Source organism: Muntiacus reevesi, chromosome 6, assembly GCF_963930625.1.
Source record: "Muntiacus reevesi chromosome 6, mMunRee1.1, whole genome shotgun sequence".
Taxonomy (NCBI): Eukaryota; Metazoa; Chordata; class Mammalia; order Artiodactyla; family Cervidae; genus Muntiacus; species Muntiacus reevesi.
Genome location: NC_089254.1, coordinates 99,842,007 through 99,865,907, shown reverse-complemented (window position 1 = coordinate 99,865,907; position 23,901 = coordinate 99,842,007). Strand labels below are relative to the sequence as shown.

General features: G+C 39.0%; 1 protein-coding gene across 1 annotated transcript in view; it reads right to left on the bottom strand.

Moving 5' to 3' along the window:
- LOC136170352 (probable maltase-glucoamylase 2) overlaps positions 1-18,915 on the bottom strand; it is a 100,317-nt gene extending 81,402 nt beyond the window's left edge. The window contains exons 1-7 of the mRNA XM_065938505.1: positions 18,810-18,915; positions 16,246-16,325; positions 5,702-5,825; positions 5,487-5,596; positions 5,026-5,180; positions 4,024-4,195; positions 1,245-1,344 (exon numbers count right to left, since the gene is read on the bottom strand). Coding sequence (XP_065794577.1) covers positions 1,245-1,344; positions 4,024-4,195; positions 5,026-5,180; positions 5,487-5,596; positions 5,702-5,825; positions 16,246-16,325; positions 18,810-18,915 — 847 coding nt within the window. The remainder of the gene's footprint in view (positions 1-1,244; positions 1,345-4,023; positions 4,196-5,025; positions 5,181-5,486; positions 5,597-5,701; positions 5,826-16,245; positions 16,326-18,809) is intronic.
- Between the last annotated feature and the right edge of the window lie 4,986 nt (positions 18,916-23,901).

Genomic DNA, 23,901 nt, shown 5'->3' with positions numbered 1-23,901 from the left:
CCTTCTCCTCCTGCCTTCAATCTTACCCAGCATAAGGGTCTTTTCCATTGAGTCAGTTCTTCACATCATGTGGCCAAAGTATTGGACTTTCAGCTTCAGCATCAGTCCTTCCAATGAATATTCAGGATTGATTTCCTTTAGCATGGACTGGTTGGATCTCCTTGCAGTCCAAGGGACTCTCAAGAGTCTTCTCCAACACCACAGTTCAAAAGCATCAATTCTTCAGTGCTCAGCTTTCTTTATAGTCCAACTCTTATATCCATACATGACAACTGGAAAAACCATAGCTTTGACCAGATGGACATTTGTTGGCAAAATAATATCTTTATTGTTTAATATGCTATCTAGGTTTGTCATAGCTTTTCTTCCAAGGAGCAAGTGTCTTTTAATTTCATGACTGCAGTCACCACCTGCAATGATTTTGAAGTTCAAGAAAATAAAGTCTGTCACTGTTTCCATTGTTTCCCCATCTATTTGCCATGAAGTGATGAGACTGGATGCCACAATCTTCGTTTTTTTTTCAATCTTTGTTTTTTGAATGTTGAGTTTTAAGCCAGCTTTTTCACTCTCCACTTTCACTTTCATCAAGAGGCTCTTCAGTTCATCAAAATATCATTCATCAGTTCATCAAAATATTCAGCTCATCAAAATATCAAAATATTAAATGAGTAAAATACTAATGAAGAATTTCTTTTTTAAGAGAAAGAAGGACAAAATCTGTTTTAATCTGACCATATAAAAATACAAATTCATGGGATCTGTGAGTGATTTAGCTTGAAGGAAAAAAATTTTTAAACTTATTAGATGAGCTTACAGTTAAAAAATAAAAATGAACTCTTATTCTAGCTCCATTAGTCCAGAAACTGGAGGGAGGTGAGGTGGGCTATGAGAAACCCTACAAAACACAGCCTTGTTGTCTACAGACAGACAGCATGGCTTAATGGTGAAATCTACAGGTATCTTTGGAATGTGTCTATCAATGGAGTCTATTATCTATAAAATATTACGGGTAACATTGCATCAATAGAGAACACTGAAGCAGTCTTCAATGAAAATAGCTTCCAGCTTGAACTGGATTTGTAAACAGGTTAATCTATGTTTGAGTTTCAGTTTCTATAGAGATATATTGTAGGTCCAATATATTAATACCTTCAACTTTAAACAATGATCTCACTATGAAAAGCATTTTTATAAAAGCAGCATTCCAAGACATATTGCTGCCAAGAGAAAGAGATGTTTCCTACCCATGGCGTTACTGTTCATCAGAAAAACCCCGAAAGAGAAGCCGCTGGTGTCTTCCAGGCACAAGAAGAATGTGTGAGCTCCATATAGATTGATCATGCCCTGACAACAAAAATAAAGAAAATAATGGTAGTGCCTGTTGAAAACATTTTTATTCAACCTAAAATAAAATCAAAAGCCATGCACAATAGATACTCTGTTAACATTTGATGTGGTTCAATACTGTACCAAAAAGGTTTTGAAATGGTAACATCAACAGGCAAATGGATAGGCAAAATATGGTATATCCATCCAAAGGAACACTATTGGTAATAAATAAGAACTGAAATACTGATTCGTGATACTTCATGATACAAGTGTCAACTTCATAAGTGATTTTTTTGGGGGGTTGTTTTCTTTTTGGCTTAGCCAGGCCAAACTTATTTTCTGAAAGAATTTTTTAAATTTAATTTTATTTATTTGACCACATTGTGCAGCATATGGGATCTTAGTTCCCCAACCAAGGATTGAACTTGTGCCCCTTGCAGGGGACGTGCAGAGTCCTAACCACTGGACCACCTGGGAAGTGTCATCAACCTCATAAACGCTATGGTAAGTGAAAAGAACGGACACAAAAGACCATATATTATACAATCCTATTCATGAAAAATATCCCAAAAAGTCAAATATATCCAGACAGAAAGCAGATTAGTGACTGGGGCTGGAGTAGGCAACTGGGGTATGGATGAGATTAAATCTAAAAGAGAAGGAGGGATGCTACTGGGGTAATGAAAATGTCCTGAAACTGGAATATGATGATGGTTGCACAACTCAGTAAATTATTAAATTGTATACTGAAACTAAAATTATTAAATTGTAAAATTATTAAACTGTACACTAAACAGATAAATATCATGGTGTAAATTATATTTCCAGCAAATCAACCTGAATATTCATTGGAAGGGCTGATGCTAAAGCTAAAGCTCCAATACTTTGGCCACCTGATGCAAAGAGTTGATTCACTAGAAAAGACCCTGATGCTGGGAAAGATAGAAGGCAGGAGGAGAAGGGGACGACAGAGGATGAGATGGTTGGATGGCATCACTGATTCAATGGGCATGAGATTGAGCAAAGTCCAGGAGATGGTGAAGGACAGGGAAGCCTGGTGTGCTGCATCCATGGGGTCTCAAAGAGCAGAACACGACTGAGTGATTAAACAACAACAGCCATCAAATTATTTTTTATTTGGGAAATATTGGTAACAACACACAATAAAATGCTGGCAGAAGGAGAGAATATGATGAGCAATCTTGAATTTCTTCTTTATGCCTAACTGTTTTCAAATTTTTCTATAAATAACATACAAAAGTTTAAAATTTTTAAAAAGATACTGAATCACTCACAAGGCTGTGATGAGCACTGATATAAAAAGAGAGACTGTGTATAAATGTAAGTGCTATAAGAAGAGAAGATATTAAGATTATAACATACAGAAAGCTTTATGAAATCTCCCGGTATGATGTTGCAAACTTAGCCCCTGGTACAGAACTGATCACAGTAAATTTCCAGAGATGAGGAGAAAGAGAGTAAGCATGATATGCAAAGGATGGAAGGCCAGCAGGCCTATGCAAAATTAGGCTGGTTTTGAAATTATAGCCAGGAAGACTCACAACATCAGCACTTGGATAGAAAGAAAGTGAAAGTATTAGTCATTCAATCATGTCCAACTCTTTGTGACCCCATGGACTGCAGCCCACCAGGCTCCTCTGTCCATGGGATTCTCCAGGCAAGAATGGGAGTGGGTTGCCATTTCCTTCTCCAGGGGATCTTCCCCACCCAGGGATCGAACCTGGGGCTCCCACATTGCAGGCAGACTCTTTAACAACTGAGCCATCAGGGAAGCTTCACTTGGAGAGAAAACAGGCTATGTGTTTAAAAATATTAAAAAGAAAGAAGGAGAGGTGGAGGGGATGAGGAAAGGTAAGAAAGAGAAAAGAAAGGGAAGGTGAGAGAGGGAAGAGAAAGGAAGGGGGGGGATGGAGGAAGGACTCCTGTACTACAAATAAGTTACTGCTCTAAACCAGCTTTTCTTCCATTTTAATATGCATGTGATTCACTTGTGGATCTTACTGAAATGTAGGTTCTGATTCGTAGGTCTGGGCTATGGCCTGAGGTTCTGCATTCCTAACAAGCTCCCAGGTGATGCCAACATCACTGTCTCTGGAATATATATTAATCCGCAGAACAAAGCAGCCAAAAGAGGCATTTTCTTTTAGTCTACAAAGTTCTACTGAGAATGGCCCCTGCTGAAGCTTTTCCCTAGACACTGCTCAGTTACTGAAGACAAACAAAGGTATTTTGCAGATGTTTTTTTCTAGTATATATTAGGCTATAACAAAATCATTAAATTATATTTTCCTTTGGGACTTCCCTGGCAGTCCAGTGGTTAAGAGTTCAAGCTTCCATGGCAGGGGTACAGGTTCGACCCCTGGTGGGGAATCTAAGGTCCCACATGCCATGCAGCACAGCCATAAATAAATAAGAAAACTTTCTCATAAAAAACTATATGTTCCTTTAAAAGTGAGATGCTTTCCAAAATCTCTATATTACTGATTGTGAGTTTATAAACCTTATGAACAAATATTCTTCAACGCAAACAGATCTATATAAATTGGGCAAAATATCAATGTAACTTCGTAGGTTACATTACTTGACCGTCTACTTTACTCTGTAGGTTACTTTCTGGCAAGAAGAGCGGGCATTGTTTGCTGTGAGCCATCGGCAGGAGGCTGGGGACCTCACCTCGGTGGGGGTGGCGTCCCGGGTAAAGATGGGCCAGGTCTTCCAGGTCATGTTGTGGCGGAACTGCTGGTGCACGTGTTCGCCCAGCCCGTACACGTTGGCACTGGGCAGTCTCATGGAGAGTTGCAGGTACTGCTGGGCAAACTGGAGCGGCCCGATGCTGGTGTCCAACCTGGAGAAAGGGCCATGGAGTAAGGGCGGGAGTCAACCAATAGCTCTCTGTGTCAGCAGTCTCTCTGCTTCCCTGCCTGTCCACTCGGGGAACAGCTGTTTCAGATGTCACCATCGCCTACTTGTATGCTACCTTTGAAGGCCCTTCTAGAGTGTCTCCGATTCTTTGATTCTTCAAGGAGCACAGCCCTGGAGATATGAGGCCAGCTATTCAATGCAACCCCATCCATCTACTTCCATCAGCATCCTGCCAGGCACCACTCTGGATGCTTTATAAATAGCATCTCAACACACAGAGCAACAGTGGCTGTTTTGATTCCAAGGAAACGGAGACTGAGGAGGTGAGATAATTTGCCTAGGATCACACAGCTGAGTGGTAATTCATGTGTGACAGGATTGCATAGATTTCACTGACATTATTATCCTTATATTTTCTCCAGGACAATTTCTGGTTTAAGTTTAAGCTGCTGTTAGGTGCTTATTGGTAAGTTTCTCAGGAAATAACACTATGGAATGATAAGTAGTGAAGTTGAGTTCCAGTGTAAATGGTAATCTAAAAGAGTAACGCTGCCACTTTTAAAATATATATGAATCACAGGAGTATTTACATAACTGAGCAAATGAGCACATTACATTTCAGTATTCTTTGTTCTCTGTGATCATGACAGATTACCAGTGTTAATGATTTACAGTAAAAGCTTTGACATTTTTGAGGTTCAAACATTTTCCCAAGTCATACTCATCTCTTCAACTACCTGCAATTAAGTCAGAATGAATGCCACTCACTGGGACGTATATTCAAAGGTATACAAAGAAGGTTGAAAAGCTCACAAGACTCTCTTGTTGCTGGTCCTCATTATTTTGATGCTGAAGGGTTTTTGAATGACTTCTAGATGATAGTTCAAATTGGAAGCACCAGCATTCACATCAAAGAGCTTAACATTTTCATGGGGGACTTCATAGCGCACGTTATTGAAATCAGTGATCTGTCAGATAGAAAACAGAAAGGACACTTCCTTTTAGAGCTTCTACAAAAATTTTCACTCTCAAATAACCCCCAGTAACGACAGCTTCTAATTCTTGACCCTGGGTTTCCTGATTTGAAAAGGAAATAAAAAACTCACGCTTCCCCCATCAAATAAACATCAGTCTGCCCATCCTATCAGGAGATTCCTGCAGAGAGAATCAAAGGCACCTCCTGCCTCCAGAGCTTATAAAGGAGAATGATCTGAACCCAGCATGGAGGCTCTGCTGTCTGCAGAGATGTCTTCAGTGATAACTATTAAGCTAACCTTAAAATGGAAACGATTGGATGTCTGATGTTCAGCTGTGAAGAAGGCGTCGATTATGTCATATCCAAACAGAGATGGTGATGGCAACTTTCTCAACTGGATTTTATACACTGGAGGTCAGGGGAGGAGAGAGAAGTATTTGGTCTTTATTTTGCAGTTAACTTATCTGGTCCATGTAAAGTGATCCCCGGGGGCAATGTTAGAGCAGTGCTCACCTGGGCTTGTTTTATTAACCCATTTGCTGACTTCGTAGCCCCAGTTCCTGGGGAAGAAGCACCAGGGGATGGCAGTATCTGGCACAGGTTTCCAGCAGCACTTATACTTCTGTCTGCAGACATCCTATAGCAACAGCACAGAATGAGCATTACGTGAAATGAAGGAAAATACTAGTCATCTATTTACTTGTAACCAATTTTACTGCAAGAAGAATTTCTGATGGGGCACAATTCCATTCAGTCATGTATTCATTCTTCTTTTATTCATACATTTATCCAGCCATCCAACATGCATGTATTACCTACTCAACATGGAGCTATTAATAATAATACAGATAAATAAGACCCAGTTCTTGCCTTCAGCAAACTTACAATCAACTTGTGAATCCAGGTACTCACAATATGATGCGTGTTGCGATAGCGTGCCGTGGGGCTGAGGGGACACACATAACAGCCACCATGTCCAGCCTAGAAGACTGGGGTGAGGGTGGGGGTAGGGTGGGCTTCTAGGCAAGTGAAAGGTAAGTCCAGCCCTAATGCACTAGGAGGGGTTAGACACGTGACCAGCAGAGCAGGACTCCAAGCAGAGAAAGCAGCGATGCACAAGAGACTCAGTAGATCCGTAAGTTCATTATGCCAAGAATACCATGGGAGAGAAGTGAGACTGGAGGCTCACAGTATCCATAGCAACAGTGAGGTGAATGCTGGACCAAACACTGTGGACTTTCTCACAAGGGAGAGTCATGGAAATAGCTAACAATATGTGGATTCCCAAGTGGCGCTAGTGGTAAAGAACCCGCCTGCCAATGCAGGTGAGACATAAGAGATTTGGGTTGGATCCCCGGGGTTGGGAAAATCCCCTGGAGGAGGGTATGGCAATCCACACCAGTATTCTTGGCTGGAGAATCCCATGGATAGAGGAGACTGGCAGTCCATGAGATTACAAAGAGTCGGACACAGTTGAAGTGACTTAGCCTGCACACAGCATGAAGAAATGCACTTCTAAGAAATAAGAAAAGGAAATCAAAGGAACACTGAGAAAGTTAAGATGAAACTAGGATAGACAGTGATGTCAAACAAATTTACAGTGTCCACAAGGTAAACATAAACCACACGTGGTTTCTCACAGTGGCTTGATTATAGATTTTTTAAAAAATTACTATCATTTGGTGAGATGTATTTTCTAAAGTTCCTACAGATTGTTTTTTCATGTGTTCCCCATCCTGAACCCCCCTCCCACCTCCTTCTGCATCCCATCCCTCAGGGTCATCCCAGTGCACCAGCCCTGAGCACCCTGTCTCATGCATTGAACCTGGATTGGTGATCTGTTTCACATATGATAATATACATGTTTCAATGATAGATTAATTTACTTAAAAATTAGTTTTGCTATAATAAATTAAATAGATGGCAAATTGAACCAAAATGCTGAAATAAGCACAGGTATTCACCTCTCCACCCAACTGATTCTACGTGAATTGACAGAAGTATCATTAAGAAAGAAATTGCAAATCCATTGTAAAACAGCAAAATATAGTTCAGTGCAGCAGACCAGAAAAGTTATGAAGTTCCTGAAACACAGAAAATCAATTTTATCAGCTCTAGGGAAAACACATATTCATAGCTTAAAACACAAGAGAAGAACAGCTCCAAGTCAGGTAGGTGTGGAGAAGTGGAAGAGAAATCTGGGATGTAGCCGGAGATAATTAATTGGGAAGCTCTCACAGATACTGGTTAGCTCCTGCTAATGGGTGGGCATCCAAAAGTGTTTATTGATAGGTTAAGGGACTGAGGGAGCTTCCCAGGCGGCTCAGTGGTACAGAATCCTCCTGCCAATGCATGAGATGCTGGAGACATAGGTTTGATCCTTGTGTCGGGAAGATCTCCCTGGAGGAGGAAATGACAACCACTGCAGTATTCTTGACTGGAAAATTCCATAGACAGAGGAGCCTGGTGGGCTATAGTCCACGGGGTCACAAAGGGTAGGACACAACTGAGCAAGTGAGTAAGGGAGTGAGGAGACATGCTGGGACCCAGAAGGTATGGCAATGCAGCAGCTAATAAACTGCCCCCCACCCCCTCCCGGCCACGAGCACCACTCCCAGATAAGTATCCATTTTTCTCTCCACCATTTTCCCTCTTCTCCTCAATTCTCAGCATGAGCTAAGGTAAATAGGACAGGCAGTCATAGATAATGAAATACAAATATGAAAGCCAAGCCATCCAAAATTTCAGAGAAACTAACATCATGATCCATTCATAACTACTGGAAAAACCATATCTTTGACTAGATGGACCTTTGTTGGCAAAGTAATGTCTCTGCTTTTTAATATACTGTCTAGGTTGGTCATAACTTTTCTTCCAAGGAGCAAGCATCTTTTAATTTCATGGCTGCAGTTACCAGCTGCAGTGGTTTTGGAGCTCAAAAAAGAGCGCCAAAGAATGAATGCTTTTGAACTGTGGTGTTGGAGAAGACTCTTGAGAGTCTCTTGGACTGCAAGGAGATCCAACCAGTCTATCCTAAGGGAAACCAGTCCTGAATATTCATTGGAAGGACTGATGCTGAAGCTGAAACTCCAATACTTTGGCCCCTTGATGCAAAGAACTGACTCATTTGAAAAGACCCTGGTGCTGGGAAAGATTGAAGGCAGGAGGAGAAGGGACAACAGAGGATGAGATGGTTGGATGGCATCACTGACTCCATGGACATGAGTTTGAGTAAGCTCTGGGGATTGGTGATGGACAGGGAAGACTGGCATGCTGCAGTCCATGGGGTCACAAAGAGTCAGACACAACTGAGTGACTGAAACGAACATCATGATAGGAAGGGACCAAACTTAATAAACAAATTGGAGGAAGCAGTTAATAGAAAAAACATTATTAGCCTTCAAAATAGACATAATTCCTACCTTCAGACACGGGCACACAACAGTTGCTTCCATTAAGTAAAGCAATAAAGAGCATTGAAAGTGAAGGTATCTAACAGCAAGGTTTCAAACTCAATATTTGTACTGAATAACAAAAAGGAAACAATAAAAGAAAGAAGTATCAAGGCAAGAAAATAGTTTTAATTCATTTTAAGATTATCCAAGGACGTAATACACAAAGATAAAGAAATGGACGTAGAAAGGATAAGTCAAGCAACCAGTGGACTCACAGAGCAGCACTCAGCTAGAAGATTCCAAAAGGAGTAAAAAGAGAAATAGAGGAGGGAAGGGGGAACCAAGGAAAGAAAGAAAGTAATGTTATATATCACGAGCAACTCAATGTACAACACAGGAAACTGGAAAAGAACAAAACAAAGCCATAAAAGCTACATGAAAAGCTAATAAGTAAAAGCAGTAACTAATGAAAGAGAAAAGAAGCAAGTACCTACAATCAATTAAAAACATGAAATTTTTTTTCCAGGTAATAATCTAAGAATATGTGCTATTGTGTTGTCAGCAAGCATAGTAAAGTAAGCCAGACATCCCCATGAAATAGACCTAGCTTCTACTATTGATTTGAAATTCTATTTTTATTATAAACTAAATTTAAGTGTACAAATATGAGAATATGAACATGTGTTTGGGAACTTCTTACCATATTCTAATGGTGTACATATCAATTCCTGCTGTCATTCCACCCTGATAATTATTATAGTGTGAAGACATGTTTTGGTATTAGTTTGGCAGATCAATAAACCTAAAGGAGACTCTTTGAAAAGATCTAAGAAATATGAAAACATTATCAAGTCCTATTTTGACAAAGATGGGATGACAAATAAGATTAGGAACAAAAAACGCAGAATGACAACAGATACTAGGATTAAATATTTACCAATGAATGGGAAACTGTAATTTGAATCTTCAAATAGTGAAACATTAGATAATCAAGATTAGATAAGAAGAGATAAAAAATCAAATGATCATTAACCATGAAAATTATAAAAAGTAGTCAAAGGCCTTTCCCTAGAAAAATGATATTTTGCCCATATGATTTAGGGAATAGAATAGTCTCATGTAAAATATATATTTTCAGAACAAGGTAAAAAGTTTTCTGATTAATTTTATTAGACTAGAATAATCCTGGCAAAAAACTAGATAAGGAGAGTCCAAGCAAACAATCATATAAAAATGTATAAGCCAATTTCACTTAAAAAAGACAGATATGTAAAATTTTAATAAAACGTTAGCAATCTGAATTCATTAGGTATTAAAAGAATTAACTCATAATAGTCAAGAAAGGATTCTCAAGAGAATGCTACAGTGGTTCAAAATTAAGAAATCTTTTTAGTATAATTCACAACATTGACCAAAAAAAAAATTAGATGATCATCTCAAGCACTTTTTAATATATAAAAATGCCCCAAATTTTAAAAGGAAGTTATTAAATAAGATAAACAGTACAGGTAAATTCATGTGAAGACAAAACCAAAAATATATAAATATATGTACAAAATATATAAATACCTATGTTAACATAGGCAAAAGCTTAGAAAGATCAAAAAAAGGATACATACAAAGCTCTTGATCTGATTCTGGGTAGGTGATTTGGAAATAAAGAGAAAGCATTACAAATAAGGACTTCCCTATTTTTATTTTGTACATAACTATAATGTCTGAATCTTTCTTATTAAAGGAATATATCCAAGTATAGATTTTGTGCTTTAAAAAACAAAAGAATATGTCACAATACTACTCATTTAGAAAGTATTTTAGATGCTAGCATCTATTGTAATTGCTCTGAAAAACCACAGTATAAATGTGTATGCCTGTGACTGATTCATGTTGATGTATGGCAGAAACCAGTGCAATATTGTAAGCAAGAATCCTCCAATTAAAAATAAATTAATTAAATTAAAATAACTAAGTAAATATAACAGATCAACCTTTCATGCTTATTATAAACAAAGCAATTATAGGAAAGGACAAGGAAGCCTAGCATGCTGCAGTCCATGGGCTCGCAAAGAGTCAGACACAACTTAGACGGAACAAAATTTACATTATAGCCATACAGTCACCTTAAAAGTACTCACTAATTCTCCAAATATATAACTGATATTCCTGCTTCATCCTCTTTAAATACAAAATAGGTTGGAAGGGATCAGTGGAGAAGTTTGGGGATTTGGAGTAACTTCTAGGTTGTTGAGTTTCCTAAATCTGAGACAGATATTTAAATAGCCCTGCTACCTCTGAGGCTGAGATCTTTAAAGTTCAAAAGGTCAGTTACATTGCCATAAATTGTTCCAAAGTCTACCAACCTCTATTAAAAAAAAAAATGTTAAGACTAGAAATCCAATACAGTTAGATAAACACAACACTTTCCCATAAAGTCTGCCCTAACATTCCTGTCTCAGTTTTAAGGCACTTCCTGAATCCCAGACACCAGAAGTGAAACCTTTGAGATATACAGATGGCCTTTCTGGTTTTCGTAGTTACACAATAACACAGATCCTCATAAGTCACACCTGGATTATGGCAATTGACTCATAACAAATCTATCTCTATGCTTTCCTTAACACCAAACTTTTCTAAAGAGTATGCTCCATTTTGCCAGAAATTACTGACTAATGGAACTTAAGAACTGGAAATGGGCTTGGAAATTATCTTATTCAACTTCCATTTGAGGCAAGGATTTTTTTTCAGTAGAGTCTCTGATAGATGCTTTAATTCTATGAATGTAGCCAACTTCTTTCAAAATCAGAGCTTCCTCTTTAGATTTAACATTTTACTTTTACTTTTAACATTTTATATTCTACTTTTAATGTTTACTGAAATTTAACTTTTCATGTTTACTGAAATGTTATTTCTTATATTCTTTGAAATCAGTCTCCATTTTCTAAAACCTACTATAGCTGCATATCCCAAAGTATATAGAAAAATTAGAATGAAAAAGGATCCTTAGTGTTACAAGGAGAAAAATGTACATTTGAGAAAATCTTAAATGGTCATTATTTGCAGGTGACACTGTTGTAAAAGGAAAATGCAAGAGTCCATAGACAAACTAGGAGAATTAATGAGTTAATTTAGTGTGATTTCCATTTCAAGATCAGCAAATATTTAAAAAATCAACTTTAAATCTATATGCTAACAACAGCTAAATGGAAAATTAGAAACAACATTTAAATAAAATCAAACATAAAGTACTTAGAAAAATTTTGGAAAAAACTTCCAAGTCCTCTGTACCAAAAATCTCAAAACTAAAATCTTAATAAGTAGAGGAATATATTACATTCATGGATTAGAATATTGACTCTTATAAAGATGTAAATTCTCCCAAAATTAATCCGTGAATTTTATGTGATCAGAATCAAATTTCTGGTGGGTTTTGAGAGGAAGCTGACAGACTGACTCTAAAATTTATTCAGAAATCTAAAGGGTCAAAAATAAGCTGGGCAACCTTAAAGAAAAATAAGAATAATTTGGAGAACTTACTCAACTACATGTCAAGACTTACTATGTTGTTGTTGTTTAGTCACTTAGTCTGGTCTGACTCTTTTGTGACCCCATGGACTATAGTTCACCAAGCTCCTCTGTCCATGGGGTTTTTCAGGCAAGAAAACTAGAGTGGGTAGCCATTTCCTCCTCCAGGGGATCTTCCTGACCCAGGATCGAGCTGCATCTCTGTGGATCCCACATTGCAGACAAATTCTTTACCATTTGAGCCAGCAGGGAAGCCCCAAGATTTACTATAAAGCTATAATAAAGAGCGTCCCTGGTGTCTTGGAAGGTAGAGAATCTGCCTGCAATGCAGGAGACCTGGGTTTGATCCCTGGGTCGGGAAGATCGTCTGGAGAAGGGAATGGCAACTCACTTCAGTATTCTTGCCTGGAGAATCCCATGGACAAGGAGCTTGGAGGGCTACCGTCCATGGAGTCACAAAGAGTCGGACACAACTGACTAACAGTAATGAAGGTAATATGAAATTAGCAAAAGAGCAGACAAACTAACAATGGAACAAAATAAGAGACTCTAGAAATAGATCAGCATAAACAAGCATATATGATTTATAGTAAAGGTGACACTGCAATACAGAGGATGAAAGATGGCAATTTCAGTAAGCAGTGATGGGTCTATCAGAAATTCAAGAAAAAAATATTCTGGACTCCTACCTGACACCATACACAAAAGTCAACTCTAGACTTATTTTAAGATCTCAGTGTGGAAGATAAAAACAACATTGCCCTTAGAGGAAAAAAAATAGAAATGCATTTTTTTAACCTTGGAGTAAGCAAGAATTTTTAAACAGAATACAAAATACACTAACTATATAAAACTGATAAAGTAGGTTTGTTAAAATTAAAAACTTTTTTTATCAAAAGTCACCATGAAGAGTGTTAAAAGTCAAACCACAGTGTAAGGAAATACTTCAAATTTATATGACAAAAGATTTGCATCCAGAATATGTAAATACTGCAAAGCAATAAGAAAAATATGAACAGCCCAATAGAAAAAACTAGACAAAAAAGGAAATGGAAAAGACCCTTCAAAAATATGATTAGCCATCTAGCCAATCAGGGTATGAAAGTGTCTAACTTCGTTAGTCATGTATGTGTGTGTTAGTTGCTTAGTCGCATCCGACTCTTTGCGACCCCATAGACTGCAGCCCACCAGGCCCCTCTGTCCATGGGATTCTGCAGGCAAGAACGCTGGAGTGGGTTGCCATTTCCTTCTCCAAAAGGAACTATAGAAAGAAAGAAAGTGAAGTCGCTCCGTCGTGTCCGACCCTTTGCGACCCCATGGATGGCACCCTACCAGGCTCCCCCATCGATGGAATTTTCCAGGCAAGAGTACTGGAGTGGGCTGCCATGAGGAACACACAAATTAAAGCCACAGAATAGTTATATTGAAAAAGAAAAACATACGAAGTGAAAGTTAGGATATAGAGCAAATGAACTCATGAGGGAATGTAAATAGGTACAAATACTTTGAGAAAACATTTTTGTAATATCATGGAAGATAATAAAGATAAAAATCCTATGAGCTGGATTTTTCATTATGTATAATTATTTGCCTAGGGTATAACTATATAGATTGTTGTGTTAGTCTGTCAGCTATGTCTGACTTTTTGTGACCCCGTGGACTGTAGCCTGCCAGGCTCCTCTGTCTATGGGATTATCCAGGAAAGAATACTGGAGTGGGTAGCCATTTCTTCTCCAGGGGATCTCCCCTACTCAGGGATTGAATCCAGGTCTCCAGCACTGGCAGGCAGATTCTTTACATCTAAGTCACGAGGGAAGGCCATATAAGTATATACTCAATAACAATAAAATGAGCTATATAAATCACTTTAGAAACAATGAGAAATTTAAATTGGTCAAAGTGTATAATTAATATAATATGTTATAGCATAATATATATTTTATCAATATGGTATATAATAAAATTTTTAAAATACAATAATATGTATATAATATTCAATAAATATAAATAATCTTCTCTCACATGCTAGTAAATAATGCTTAAAATTCTCCAAGCCAGGCTTCAGCAATACGTGAACTGTGAGTTTCCAGATGTTCAAGCTGGTTTTAGAAAAGGCAGAGGAACCAGAGATCAAATTGCCAACATCCGTTGGATCATCAAAAAAGCAAGAGAGTTCCAGGAAAACATCTATTTCTGCTTTATTGACTATGCCAAAGCCTTTGACTGTGTGGATCACAATAAACTGTGGACAATTCTGAAAGAGACGGGAATACCAGACGACCTGACCTTCCTCTTGAGAAACCTGTATGCAGGTCAGGAAGCAACAGTTAGAACTGGGCATGGAACAACAGACTGGTTCCAAATAGGAAAAGGAGTATGTCAAGGCTGTATGTTGTCACCCTGCTTATTTAACTTATATGCAGAATACATCATGAGAAATGCCGAGCTGGAGGAAACACAAGCTGGAATCAAGATTGCCGGGAAAAATATCAATAATCTCAGATATGCAGATGACACCACCCTTACGGCAGAAAGTGAAGAAGAACTAAAGAGCCTCTTGATGAAAGTGAAAGAGGAGAGTGAAAAAGTTGGCTTAAAGCTCAACATTTAGAAAACTAAGATCGTGGCATCTGGTCCCATCACTTTATGGCAAATAGATGGGGAAACAGTGGACACAGTGTCAGACTTTATTTTTCTGGGCTCTAAAATCACTGCAGATGGTGATTGCAGCAGTGAAATTAAAAGACATTTACTCCTTGGAAGGAAAGTTATGACCAACCTAGACAGCATATTAAAAAGCAGAGACATTACTTTGTCCACAAAGGTCCATCCAGTCAAGGCTATGGTTTTTCCAGTAGTCATGTATGGATGTGAGAGTTGGACTATAAAGAAGGCTGAGCACCAAAGAATTGATGCTTTTGTACTGTGGTGTTGGAGAAGACTCTTGAGAGTCTCTTGGACTGCAAGGAGATCTAACCAGTCTATCCTAAGGGAAGTGAGTCCTGAATATTCATTGGAAGGACTGATGCTGAAGCTGAAACTCCAATACTTTGGCCACCTGATGCAAAGAGTTGACTCATTTGAAAAGACCCTGATGCTGGGAAAGATTGAGGGCAGGAGGAGAAGGGGATGACAGAGGATGAGATGATTGGATGGCATCACAGACTCGATGGACGTGGGTTTGAGTAGACTCGGAGTTGGTGATGGACAGGGAGGCCTGGCGTGCTGTGGTTCATGGGGTCACAAAGATACGACTGAGCAACTGAACTGAACTTAACTGAATACAAGAAGCACCAGTTAGCAAATAGAATAAACTATATTTACAGCAGAAACTTTGTATATGCAACATCTAGGAAAAATACTTCATAATACATCTGTAACGAAATATACATGAGGACAGTTGAGAAATATGTATATATGTATAAAAGAGTTGAAATGAAAAGAGGTTGTATTGAATATGTTCTTAAAATGAGAAGATTTAAAATTATGTCACTGTTACCTAAATTAAACCCAAAATTTAATGCAGTCCTAATTATGGGATATAGAATATAGAATATGAGATAAAGAAATACAATCTAAATATACATACCTTTATGATAAAGGCATTAAGTTGCAACTAAGAAGGCTTCCAATAGTTGATATTCTTATGGAAACTACTCAGGTAGAATATCTATGTTTTTTAACATATGTTCATTGGGATGACTTGCCAATAACATGATTTCAGAAGATTCTTGTTCTAACAGGTCATTTGGGCTCTGCAACAACTCCGTCATTTCTATGTGCTTGATGGCCTCTGTTCTCAAGGAATGTGAATTCAAGCCCTCAAACATTAACCTCTCCATGTCTCTCCTTGGAATCACGGTAGGACACATTCAGCAACATGGAGAGCTCTCTCTCTCTACTCTGGACTCCAGACCCCACGGGCCAACCCTTTGGTTAGTTCCTCCTCCTCTTCCTTCTACCCCTGGCTGCTTCCCTGATTTCCTCGGTGTTGTTGTTTATTTCATCAGGCAAGAAAGAATGTTCTCCAAACAAGTCAAGAGGCCTGTAATCCACCTATCACCACCATCTCACCACTGCACATACTCCTCTTTTCAATAAAACCCAGCAGGCCCACAGCAGGAACCATATTTCTCTGACCTCTGTCACCTCCTGGCCAGGGGCACACTCTATCCTTTCTGATTCGGGGATTTCTGGGCACTCTGGAACAAATGAAGCACCTGCAGAGAAATTAAAGGATGATATTGAAAATGTGGAGTATACTCACAGTCCTAGGGAAGAAGCAGTCTAGACTTTCAGTCAATTCTCTAGTCAGTAGTCACTAGTAACTGGGATCTACATTTGCATAGAATGTTTAACACTTTTCTAAGGGTTCAACACATTTACTTTTGTTTTGCTGGGAGTTTTTTGAGATATACTTCACGTAACATAAAATTTACATGTTTAAAGTGTGCAATTCAGTGGCTTATAATATTGTACAAAGTTGTCCCACCATGACCATCTAATTCCAGAACATTTTCATCACCCCAAAAGAAACCACATACTCATTAGTAGTCACTTCCCATTTCTCTCTTCTCCCAGTTCCTGGTAAACATGAATCCACTTTCTGTCTCTATGGATTTGCCTATTCTGAACATTTCATATAAACAGAATCATAAAATATGTGGCCTTTTACATCTGGCTTCTATCTGGTATAATGTTTTCAAGGTTCATTCATGTTGCAGCTTGTAACAGTACTTCATTCTTTTTAGTGGCTGAATCATGTTCCATGATATGAATATAACACTTCTTAAAATCTATTCATCAGTTAATGTACATTTGAGTTGTTTTCACTTATTGACTATTCCCTTCCACAAGGGAAAGGGCTTCCCTTGTGGCTCAGCTGGTAAAGAATCTGCCTGCAATGCGGGAGACCTGGGTTTGATCCCAGGGTTGGGAAGATCCCCTGGAGAAGGGAATAGCAACCCACTCCAGTATTCTGGCCTGGAGAATTCCATGGACTGTACAGTCCATGGGGTCACAAATAGTCAGACACTTTCACTTCAGTGGTTGTAAAGGATATTTCCTTTGACTTGAATTTCCCAAACAACTGATGATATTGACTGTTATTTTCATGGCTTATTGGCCATTTATAGACCTTCCATGAAGAAATGTCTGTTAAATCCTGCACTCATTTTAGAAATTTGATTATTTTTCTTCTAATTTTGAATCATAAGATTTACATATTTTGAATGCTAGACCATTTTCAAGCACAACATTTGCAAATACGTTCCTCCTTTAGTGCACTGACTGTCATTTCAGCTCCTTGGTAGTGATCTTTGAAGCACAAAATTTTTTTATTTTGAAGTCCAATTTGCTCTTTTTTTTTTCTTTAGACTGCTATGCTTTTTTTTTTGAGTATCATATCTAAGAAACTGTTGCCTAATCCAAGGTCACAAATATTGATATTTACGCCTATGTTTTTCTTAGAATTTTATAGTTTTAGTTGTTACATTTTGAACTTTGATCTATTTTGGGTTATAGTTTTCATGTGCTAAGTTGCTACAGTCGTGTCCGACTCTTTGCGAGCCCACACACTGTAGGCTGCCAGGCTCCTCTGTCCATGGGATTTTTCAGACAAGAATACTGGAGTGGCTTGCCGTTTCCTCCTCCATAGGATCTTCCCGACCCCGGGATAGAGCCCTCATCTCGTATGTCTCCTGCATGAGCAGGCGGATTCTTCACCATTGGTGCCACCTGGGAAGCCTAAAGAAAGTCTGTTTCCACCCAATTTCGATCTGGGGGATTTTCACATGTAAGGTGAATGTGATAACCACTACACTATGGAAAGAAGGCTTGTATATTTTTTCATATCATCTCACAAAATCATAATTGTTCCTAGAAAATACCTCAATGTTTACTGTGAGGAGTGGTGAAAAGAATGAGTAGGTAGGATTATGCTATGGGTACAGGTTCTTTCCACTACATGCTAAATCTATATTGATACAGTGAGCTTTATCAAGCAGAGTAAACCTCAAATTCATTTTAAGAAATGATTTTTGTATTGTGTATATTATTATTTAGAGTATAATGTGGGCAGAGAAGCCTTCCCTGGTGGCTCATATGGCGGAAAGAAGGCATTCTGTGGGATGTTTCTATGAGAGAAGAATTTCAAAGGTATCCATGAAGAAATCATAGGCATTTAATCAGAATATGGGCTGGAGGCGAATTGTAACTGACATATTTAGGCCAAGTTAATCAGTCCCTAACTCCACTGTAGCCCAATTTCTTTTTCCATAATGTAAAGGGACTAGGCACCTTTAACTATTCTTCTTGAAGACTATTCTTTTTAAATTTATTTATTTTAGTTGGAGGCTAATTACTTTACAATATTGTAGTGGTTTTTGCCATACATTGATATCTTATTTCATTCATGACTCTAGGTTGAAGGACAGGCTTCTGGTGAGTCTCATTTTGCATTTTTCTAAAATTACATCAAATGGGACTTGGGAGAATTTGAATATTACTAGCATTTAATTTCAGGTATAGTTGCAGAACAAGAACACAGTATTTGGAAATTTATCTAAATTAATTGTGGCTATAGACTGTGAATAATGCAATGTGGTGGCATGCTGAGAAATGAAGAAATAAAAAGATGTCTTTGGCATCCTGAGGAACTTCTGTCTCAATCCTTCCAATCCAACAGCCACAGGCATCTCCCTTACCTGAAGGGTTCTCCAACAGAAGCATCAGCAAGAGGATATCTACGGCAAGTACAATTATGATGAAGATGATCAGAAGGATTTCCAATGCACTAAGCTTCCTCGCCATCTAGATGGACACAGGCAACAGGATTAAAGCAAACTGCAAAACCCATCATTCCAAAAGAATAGGTAGGCATCCTGATTAGACTGCCAACTCCTTGACAGTTGACATGATTATCAGCATTCTTCTTTATGTAATCCAGGGAGTATCTGTTCCAGGTCATCACAGTGTCTCCAAGTAACTCTGGTCAGTGCATCCAACACATGTAAGGACTCTTGTCCTTTTTGTCTGCAAAGGGATTGATTACTGTCTAAGGAAAAATATATCAGACATAAAGAATTGAAGGGAGGGAAGGAGAAGTGGAACAGAGCATGGGAGAGAGAGAAAGGGTTGAGATGACTCAAAAAGCCCTTCTAGATGCCACTTTGATCTTCACACCCTCCCTGGGCAGAGAAAGGAAGTTCTACTCAGGGAGGGGGAAAGTAGCAAAACCTGAATCCTAGTCTTCTTATTCCAATTCCTATGCTGGTGATGCTGAGGTGTTTAACTGTTTAGAGCTCACTAAGCCTTTTAAGAATAGGGTAAGAAAAATGAACCTAGTCCTGATCTTCAACATAATGCTTACTTGTATGGTCATGGCACACAAATCCATGTAAATTAGGTGGCTCACAGTAGCTCTAAATATTGAGCCTAGACACAAGCTCTAAACATCAGGCATAGATACAACTTTTAAAATATTTGGTATTTTAGAGTGTATGAACTGAACTAGGAATCAAAGAACTTCAATTCTTATCTTAGTTTTCATACTGACTAATGGGTATTTCAACTATTTGGATGTGTATTTCCAACATTATCTCCAACATTCCAGATAAGATAACTATTTTGCAGCAACTATTTTATCTCCCTGCTTCTCAACTTGAGCTTTTCTATAAAAATTATCCATATTTGGGTAAGTTCTGGTCCTTTTCTCTCTTTGCAATGGAAGAGTTTTTCCTCTTCTTGTCTCAGTATAATCCTAGTATCTATTCCCTAGATCTCAGAGTCTTAGAATTTTTCAAAATTCTTATTCTGCCAAGTATGCTTCTTCTGTCTTATATTATCCACCTCTGCTTCTGAATTTGCTCTTTCCCCTCATAAATATTAGGCTGGTCAAAAAGTTCACCTGAAACTCTGTTGATGACTTTGTATTCTTCTCGAGACCATTATAGCTTTCTTTTTCCTTTCTTGGGAACTTTCCAAAATGATAATTCCATGCATTCTGCATTACCTTCCTCTCATATTACTGGTATGAATTCTGTTTCCCGCATTCCACTAAAACTGCTCCTGCCAAGAACACTAGGGGTCTAGCTGCTGAGTACAATGAGCACTGTCTTAATCCCCTAGCCCTACCAACCACTTCCTCCTCTGTAAAATTCTTCAGCTTTGGATCATTTGATATCATTCAATCTTAATTTCCTACCTACTCTTCTGGCTTCTCTTCAATTTTCTTTGTAGTCTCCTATTTTTTGAAATGTGACATTCCCTGTATTTCATCGTGGGGCCACTGCTCACTCTCCTTTAGTGATTTTCATTGCTCCTGTGACTTTGTATAATAATGTCTGAGGACAATCTAACCTGTATTTCTAGCTCAGAGATTTGGTTTCATATATTCAGCTGTTTGTTAGATGTCTCATTTGGAATTTCCCACAAGCTTAAATTCGTTTACACATGAAATCATCTCTCCCCATAGCCCAGTCCTAGCTTCACTAATTCTGCCAAATTTGCTCCTTCTCAAACAGTTCATACCTTAAGGAACAGAATCACAATTTCTTCAAAAACCTGGAAACCTTTTCTGACTCCTCTCCTGTTAGTTCTCACAACCAGCTACAAGTTCAGTCAAATACTTTACCGATATCTTTCAAAGATGTTCCTTCCTTTCCATTCCTACTGGAAACACTTTATTCAGACCATCATTTCTGGCCTGAACTGTCACCATGGCTTTTCCCATAGCCCCCTGCTTCCACCCTGTCTGCTCCTGAAATCTGTTGAACACACTGCAGCTGGATTGATCTTTCTAGAGCATGAACAAAATCATTTTATTCTCTTGTATTCAAGTCTTCAGGGATTCTCCAGAAAACAATAAAAATTCTTCAGCTGTGTAACTAAAGGTCTTCACAACACCTCCCATGCCCAGTCCCTCAGCCTCTTTTGGGTTTCATCTGTACCAAACCAACATTTATGCCATGACAATCTATAAATTGATATAGATAAAGAACTCTCTCTTTTTTCACTTTGCCTATCCTTTAACTTTCCATTCCCTCACACCCCTGCTCTTCTCAACCCCAACCCAATGCCATGACCATTTCTACAAGCACTTTCTTATGTGTATAGCTTCACTTTTCATCTGAGTCTGCCTTTAGGTTAATATTTAATAAGCCAAGAAAAGAAGCACCTTAATTGTGAAATGGGGGTGAAGAGCAAAGATCTACAGCCAATTTGCCAACGTGGAGTTGAGGACTGGGGTTTGGGATTGAAGTTGGAGTTTATTAACAATTCTTTATTCTCCATTCTTTCCTAGTTGCCTGAATCTGTCAGGTGTCTTCCACTGGCCTAAATTATTCAAAGGTTTACTCTCAGTCCCGTAAGATATATCTCATACGACTATGCTTCCATAAAATTCTTATGTCGAGGTTGATCAGGCAGGCGTCACGATTCCTATTTGTAAGGGAAAGTTAATGAACTGGGTCTAATCACAGTTAGCTGTGGAACTGATGTAAAAACTGAGGTGCCATGCTTCTTAAATTAGAATTTGAATATTTTTACTCTCAGACTTCCCAGGTAGCTCAGTGGTAAAGAATCCACCCACCAATGCAGAAGACAGAGGAGACTTGGGTTAGATCCCTGGGTCAGGAAGATCCCCCGGAGAAGAAAAGGGCAACCCACTCCAGTAATCTGGACTGAAAACTCCAGAGACAGAGGAGCCTGCCAGACTGCAATCCATGAGGTTGCAGAGTCAAACACAGCTGAGAGTGCACACGCACATTCTTACTCTCTCCACAATGTCTCCTAGACTGAAGAGCTTAGAGTTCTAGGGGCTAACTCTCTGATGGTGGAATTTCAGGCAGTAAGAGAAATTTGAATGACCCAGCCCATATGTTCACAATAACCTGACTAGTTCCTCATCCATTCAGCCCAGGACTCACTATCACAGTGAACACACTAAGCATCAGTTAGCCTCTTCCTCCAAATCCTAATTCTCTCCACGGGGAGATTTTTCTGTCCAGCCTCCTCAAACCAAAAGCAAGCACATCTTCCACAGTTCCTAATCCTTTTGGAGAAGCATTTCCAGCACCTGTAATTCCCAGAGGTTCAGGACACTGGGGACAACCCCAGGAATTTTCTAGCTATTGGAACCATTGTCATCCACGCGGAGGGTAGGAGTGGGGATTCCTGAAGGTAGTAATTCTTCCCTGCCTAGATACCCTCCCAGTCCAAAGCTTCTTTTCTGTATCAAACAGCATTTTAGAATAATAAAAATCCTGGTTATTTTTCCAAAACCCTTAAGGATTGCATAACCATCTCCCTCTCTGCCCAAAGAGACAAGTTTACCTTTCTCCCAACCCACACCACATTCAGCGAGTGACCAGAAGGAGTCCATCTGTTTATTCTTTCCTTGATTTCTTTCCAGGAGAGAGGATCATCTCACACAAGACCCTCCCCCAAACACACACACACACACACGCGCGCACACACGCACACACACACACGGCTCTCCTCTTAAGCCAGTCAAGAAGGAAGGCACACTGCTGGTTCAAGGAACCATGTGCAGAGGGAAAAGCACTCACCTCATAGCCGTATCTTTTTATGTGCTGTGTCTGTCCTTCAGTGGTTCTTGAGACGCACTGAGCAAAGGTGATCGGGCTGATGAAGTCAGCTTCTGCCGAGATAGATTTATTGCCCTATAAAGTGAGTGGCAATTGGAGGAGACGAGTGCAGTTGCCAAAAGACCATAAAAAGTCCTTCATTTTCCTTGTGACAGGAGGAAAGCTCCCTTTGCAAATAAAAGGGGGAAGGCGGGGTTTCTTCTAACAGTTTGTCTTTTCTGTGTTCCTGTTCGTATCCGATTACTTGCTTGTCACCTTCTATTATACTCACTTGTCTGTACATGTAGCCTAAAGAACTCAAGAGCTGGGGTCTCAATCATCTTCTTCAGCTCTCTATCTCTTATACTTAGCATTCGACCCACTATCCACTGATATTTTTAAACATACAGCTCTTTGTTGAATAAGTAAGTGAAAGAATGAATAATGCTTGGTTCATCCCACTGTTTCTCTCTCCATTTTTATCTCTCCAGCTTCTCCTGGTAAAACTCAGTTTTTCCTTAATTCAAATAAGCCTCCCCACCAATTATCCTAATAAGAGAAACACCATTGTAATGGAAATTATGTTATCTTAAAGTGGGAAGGCACCGCTACTATGTATTTGTCATGCTCTCTGACTGCTCAGCCTTGTCAAGGGACCTCACCCTGGTGGTCCAGTGGTTAAGACTCAGCACTTATACTACAGGGACACAGGTTCAATCCCTGGTCAGGGAACTAAACTCCCACAAGCCATGTAGCATGGAAAAAAAAATAAAATAATAATAATATTTTTTAAAAAGCTTCTGTATCACTTAAGGAGCTTCCCATCTTGAGAATTCTGCCTCTCCAAGGAAGATGCTAGACAATCTCTTTCACAGTCTTCCTTCTAGCCAAGGTAGAGGCAAGGAGCCTGGGGGTGGCCAGTGGTCTATGCCTGTGATCCAGAAGAAAGTAGAGGGAAGGAGGAAGTGTCGTGTGGAATCCAGGATGGTGGAGAGACACATTTCAGAGGCAGCAGGAACAGGGACCTAGTAGCATCCTATGCCCAGATCTGGGGTACAAACTTCCAGACATGTGCTAAGAGAAATGCCAATAGAGTATCCCACTAGATAATCATGGCTGTTTTCTGACCACAGAGCTTTTAGGCCTGATGCTCTAGACCTGCTGGAGCTTCAGTGAATCACTAATATCTTTTTTAAAATGTTTCTTCTTG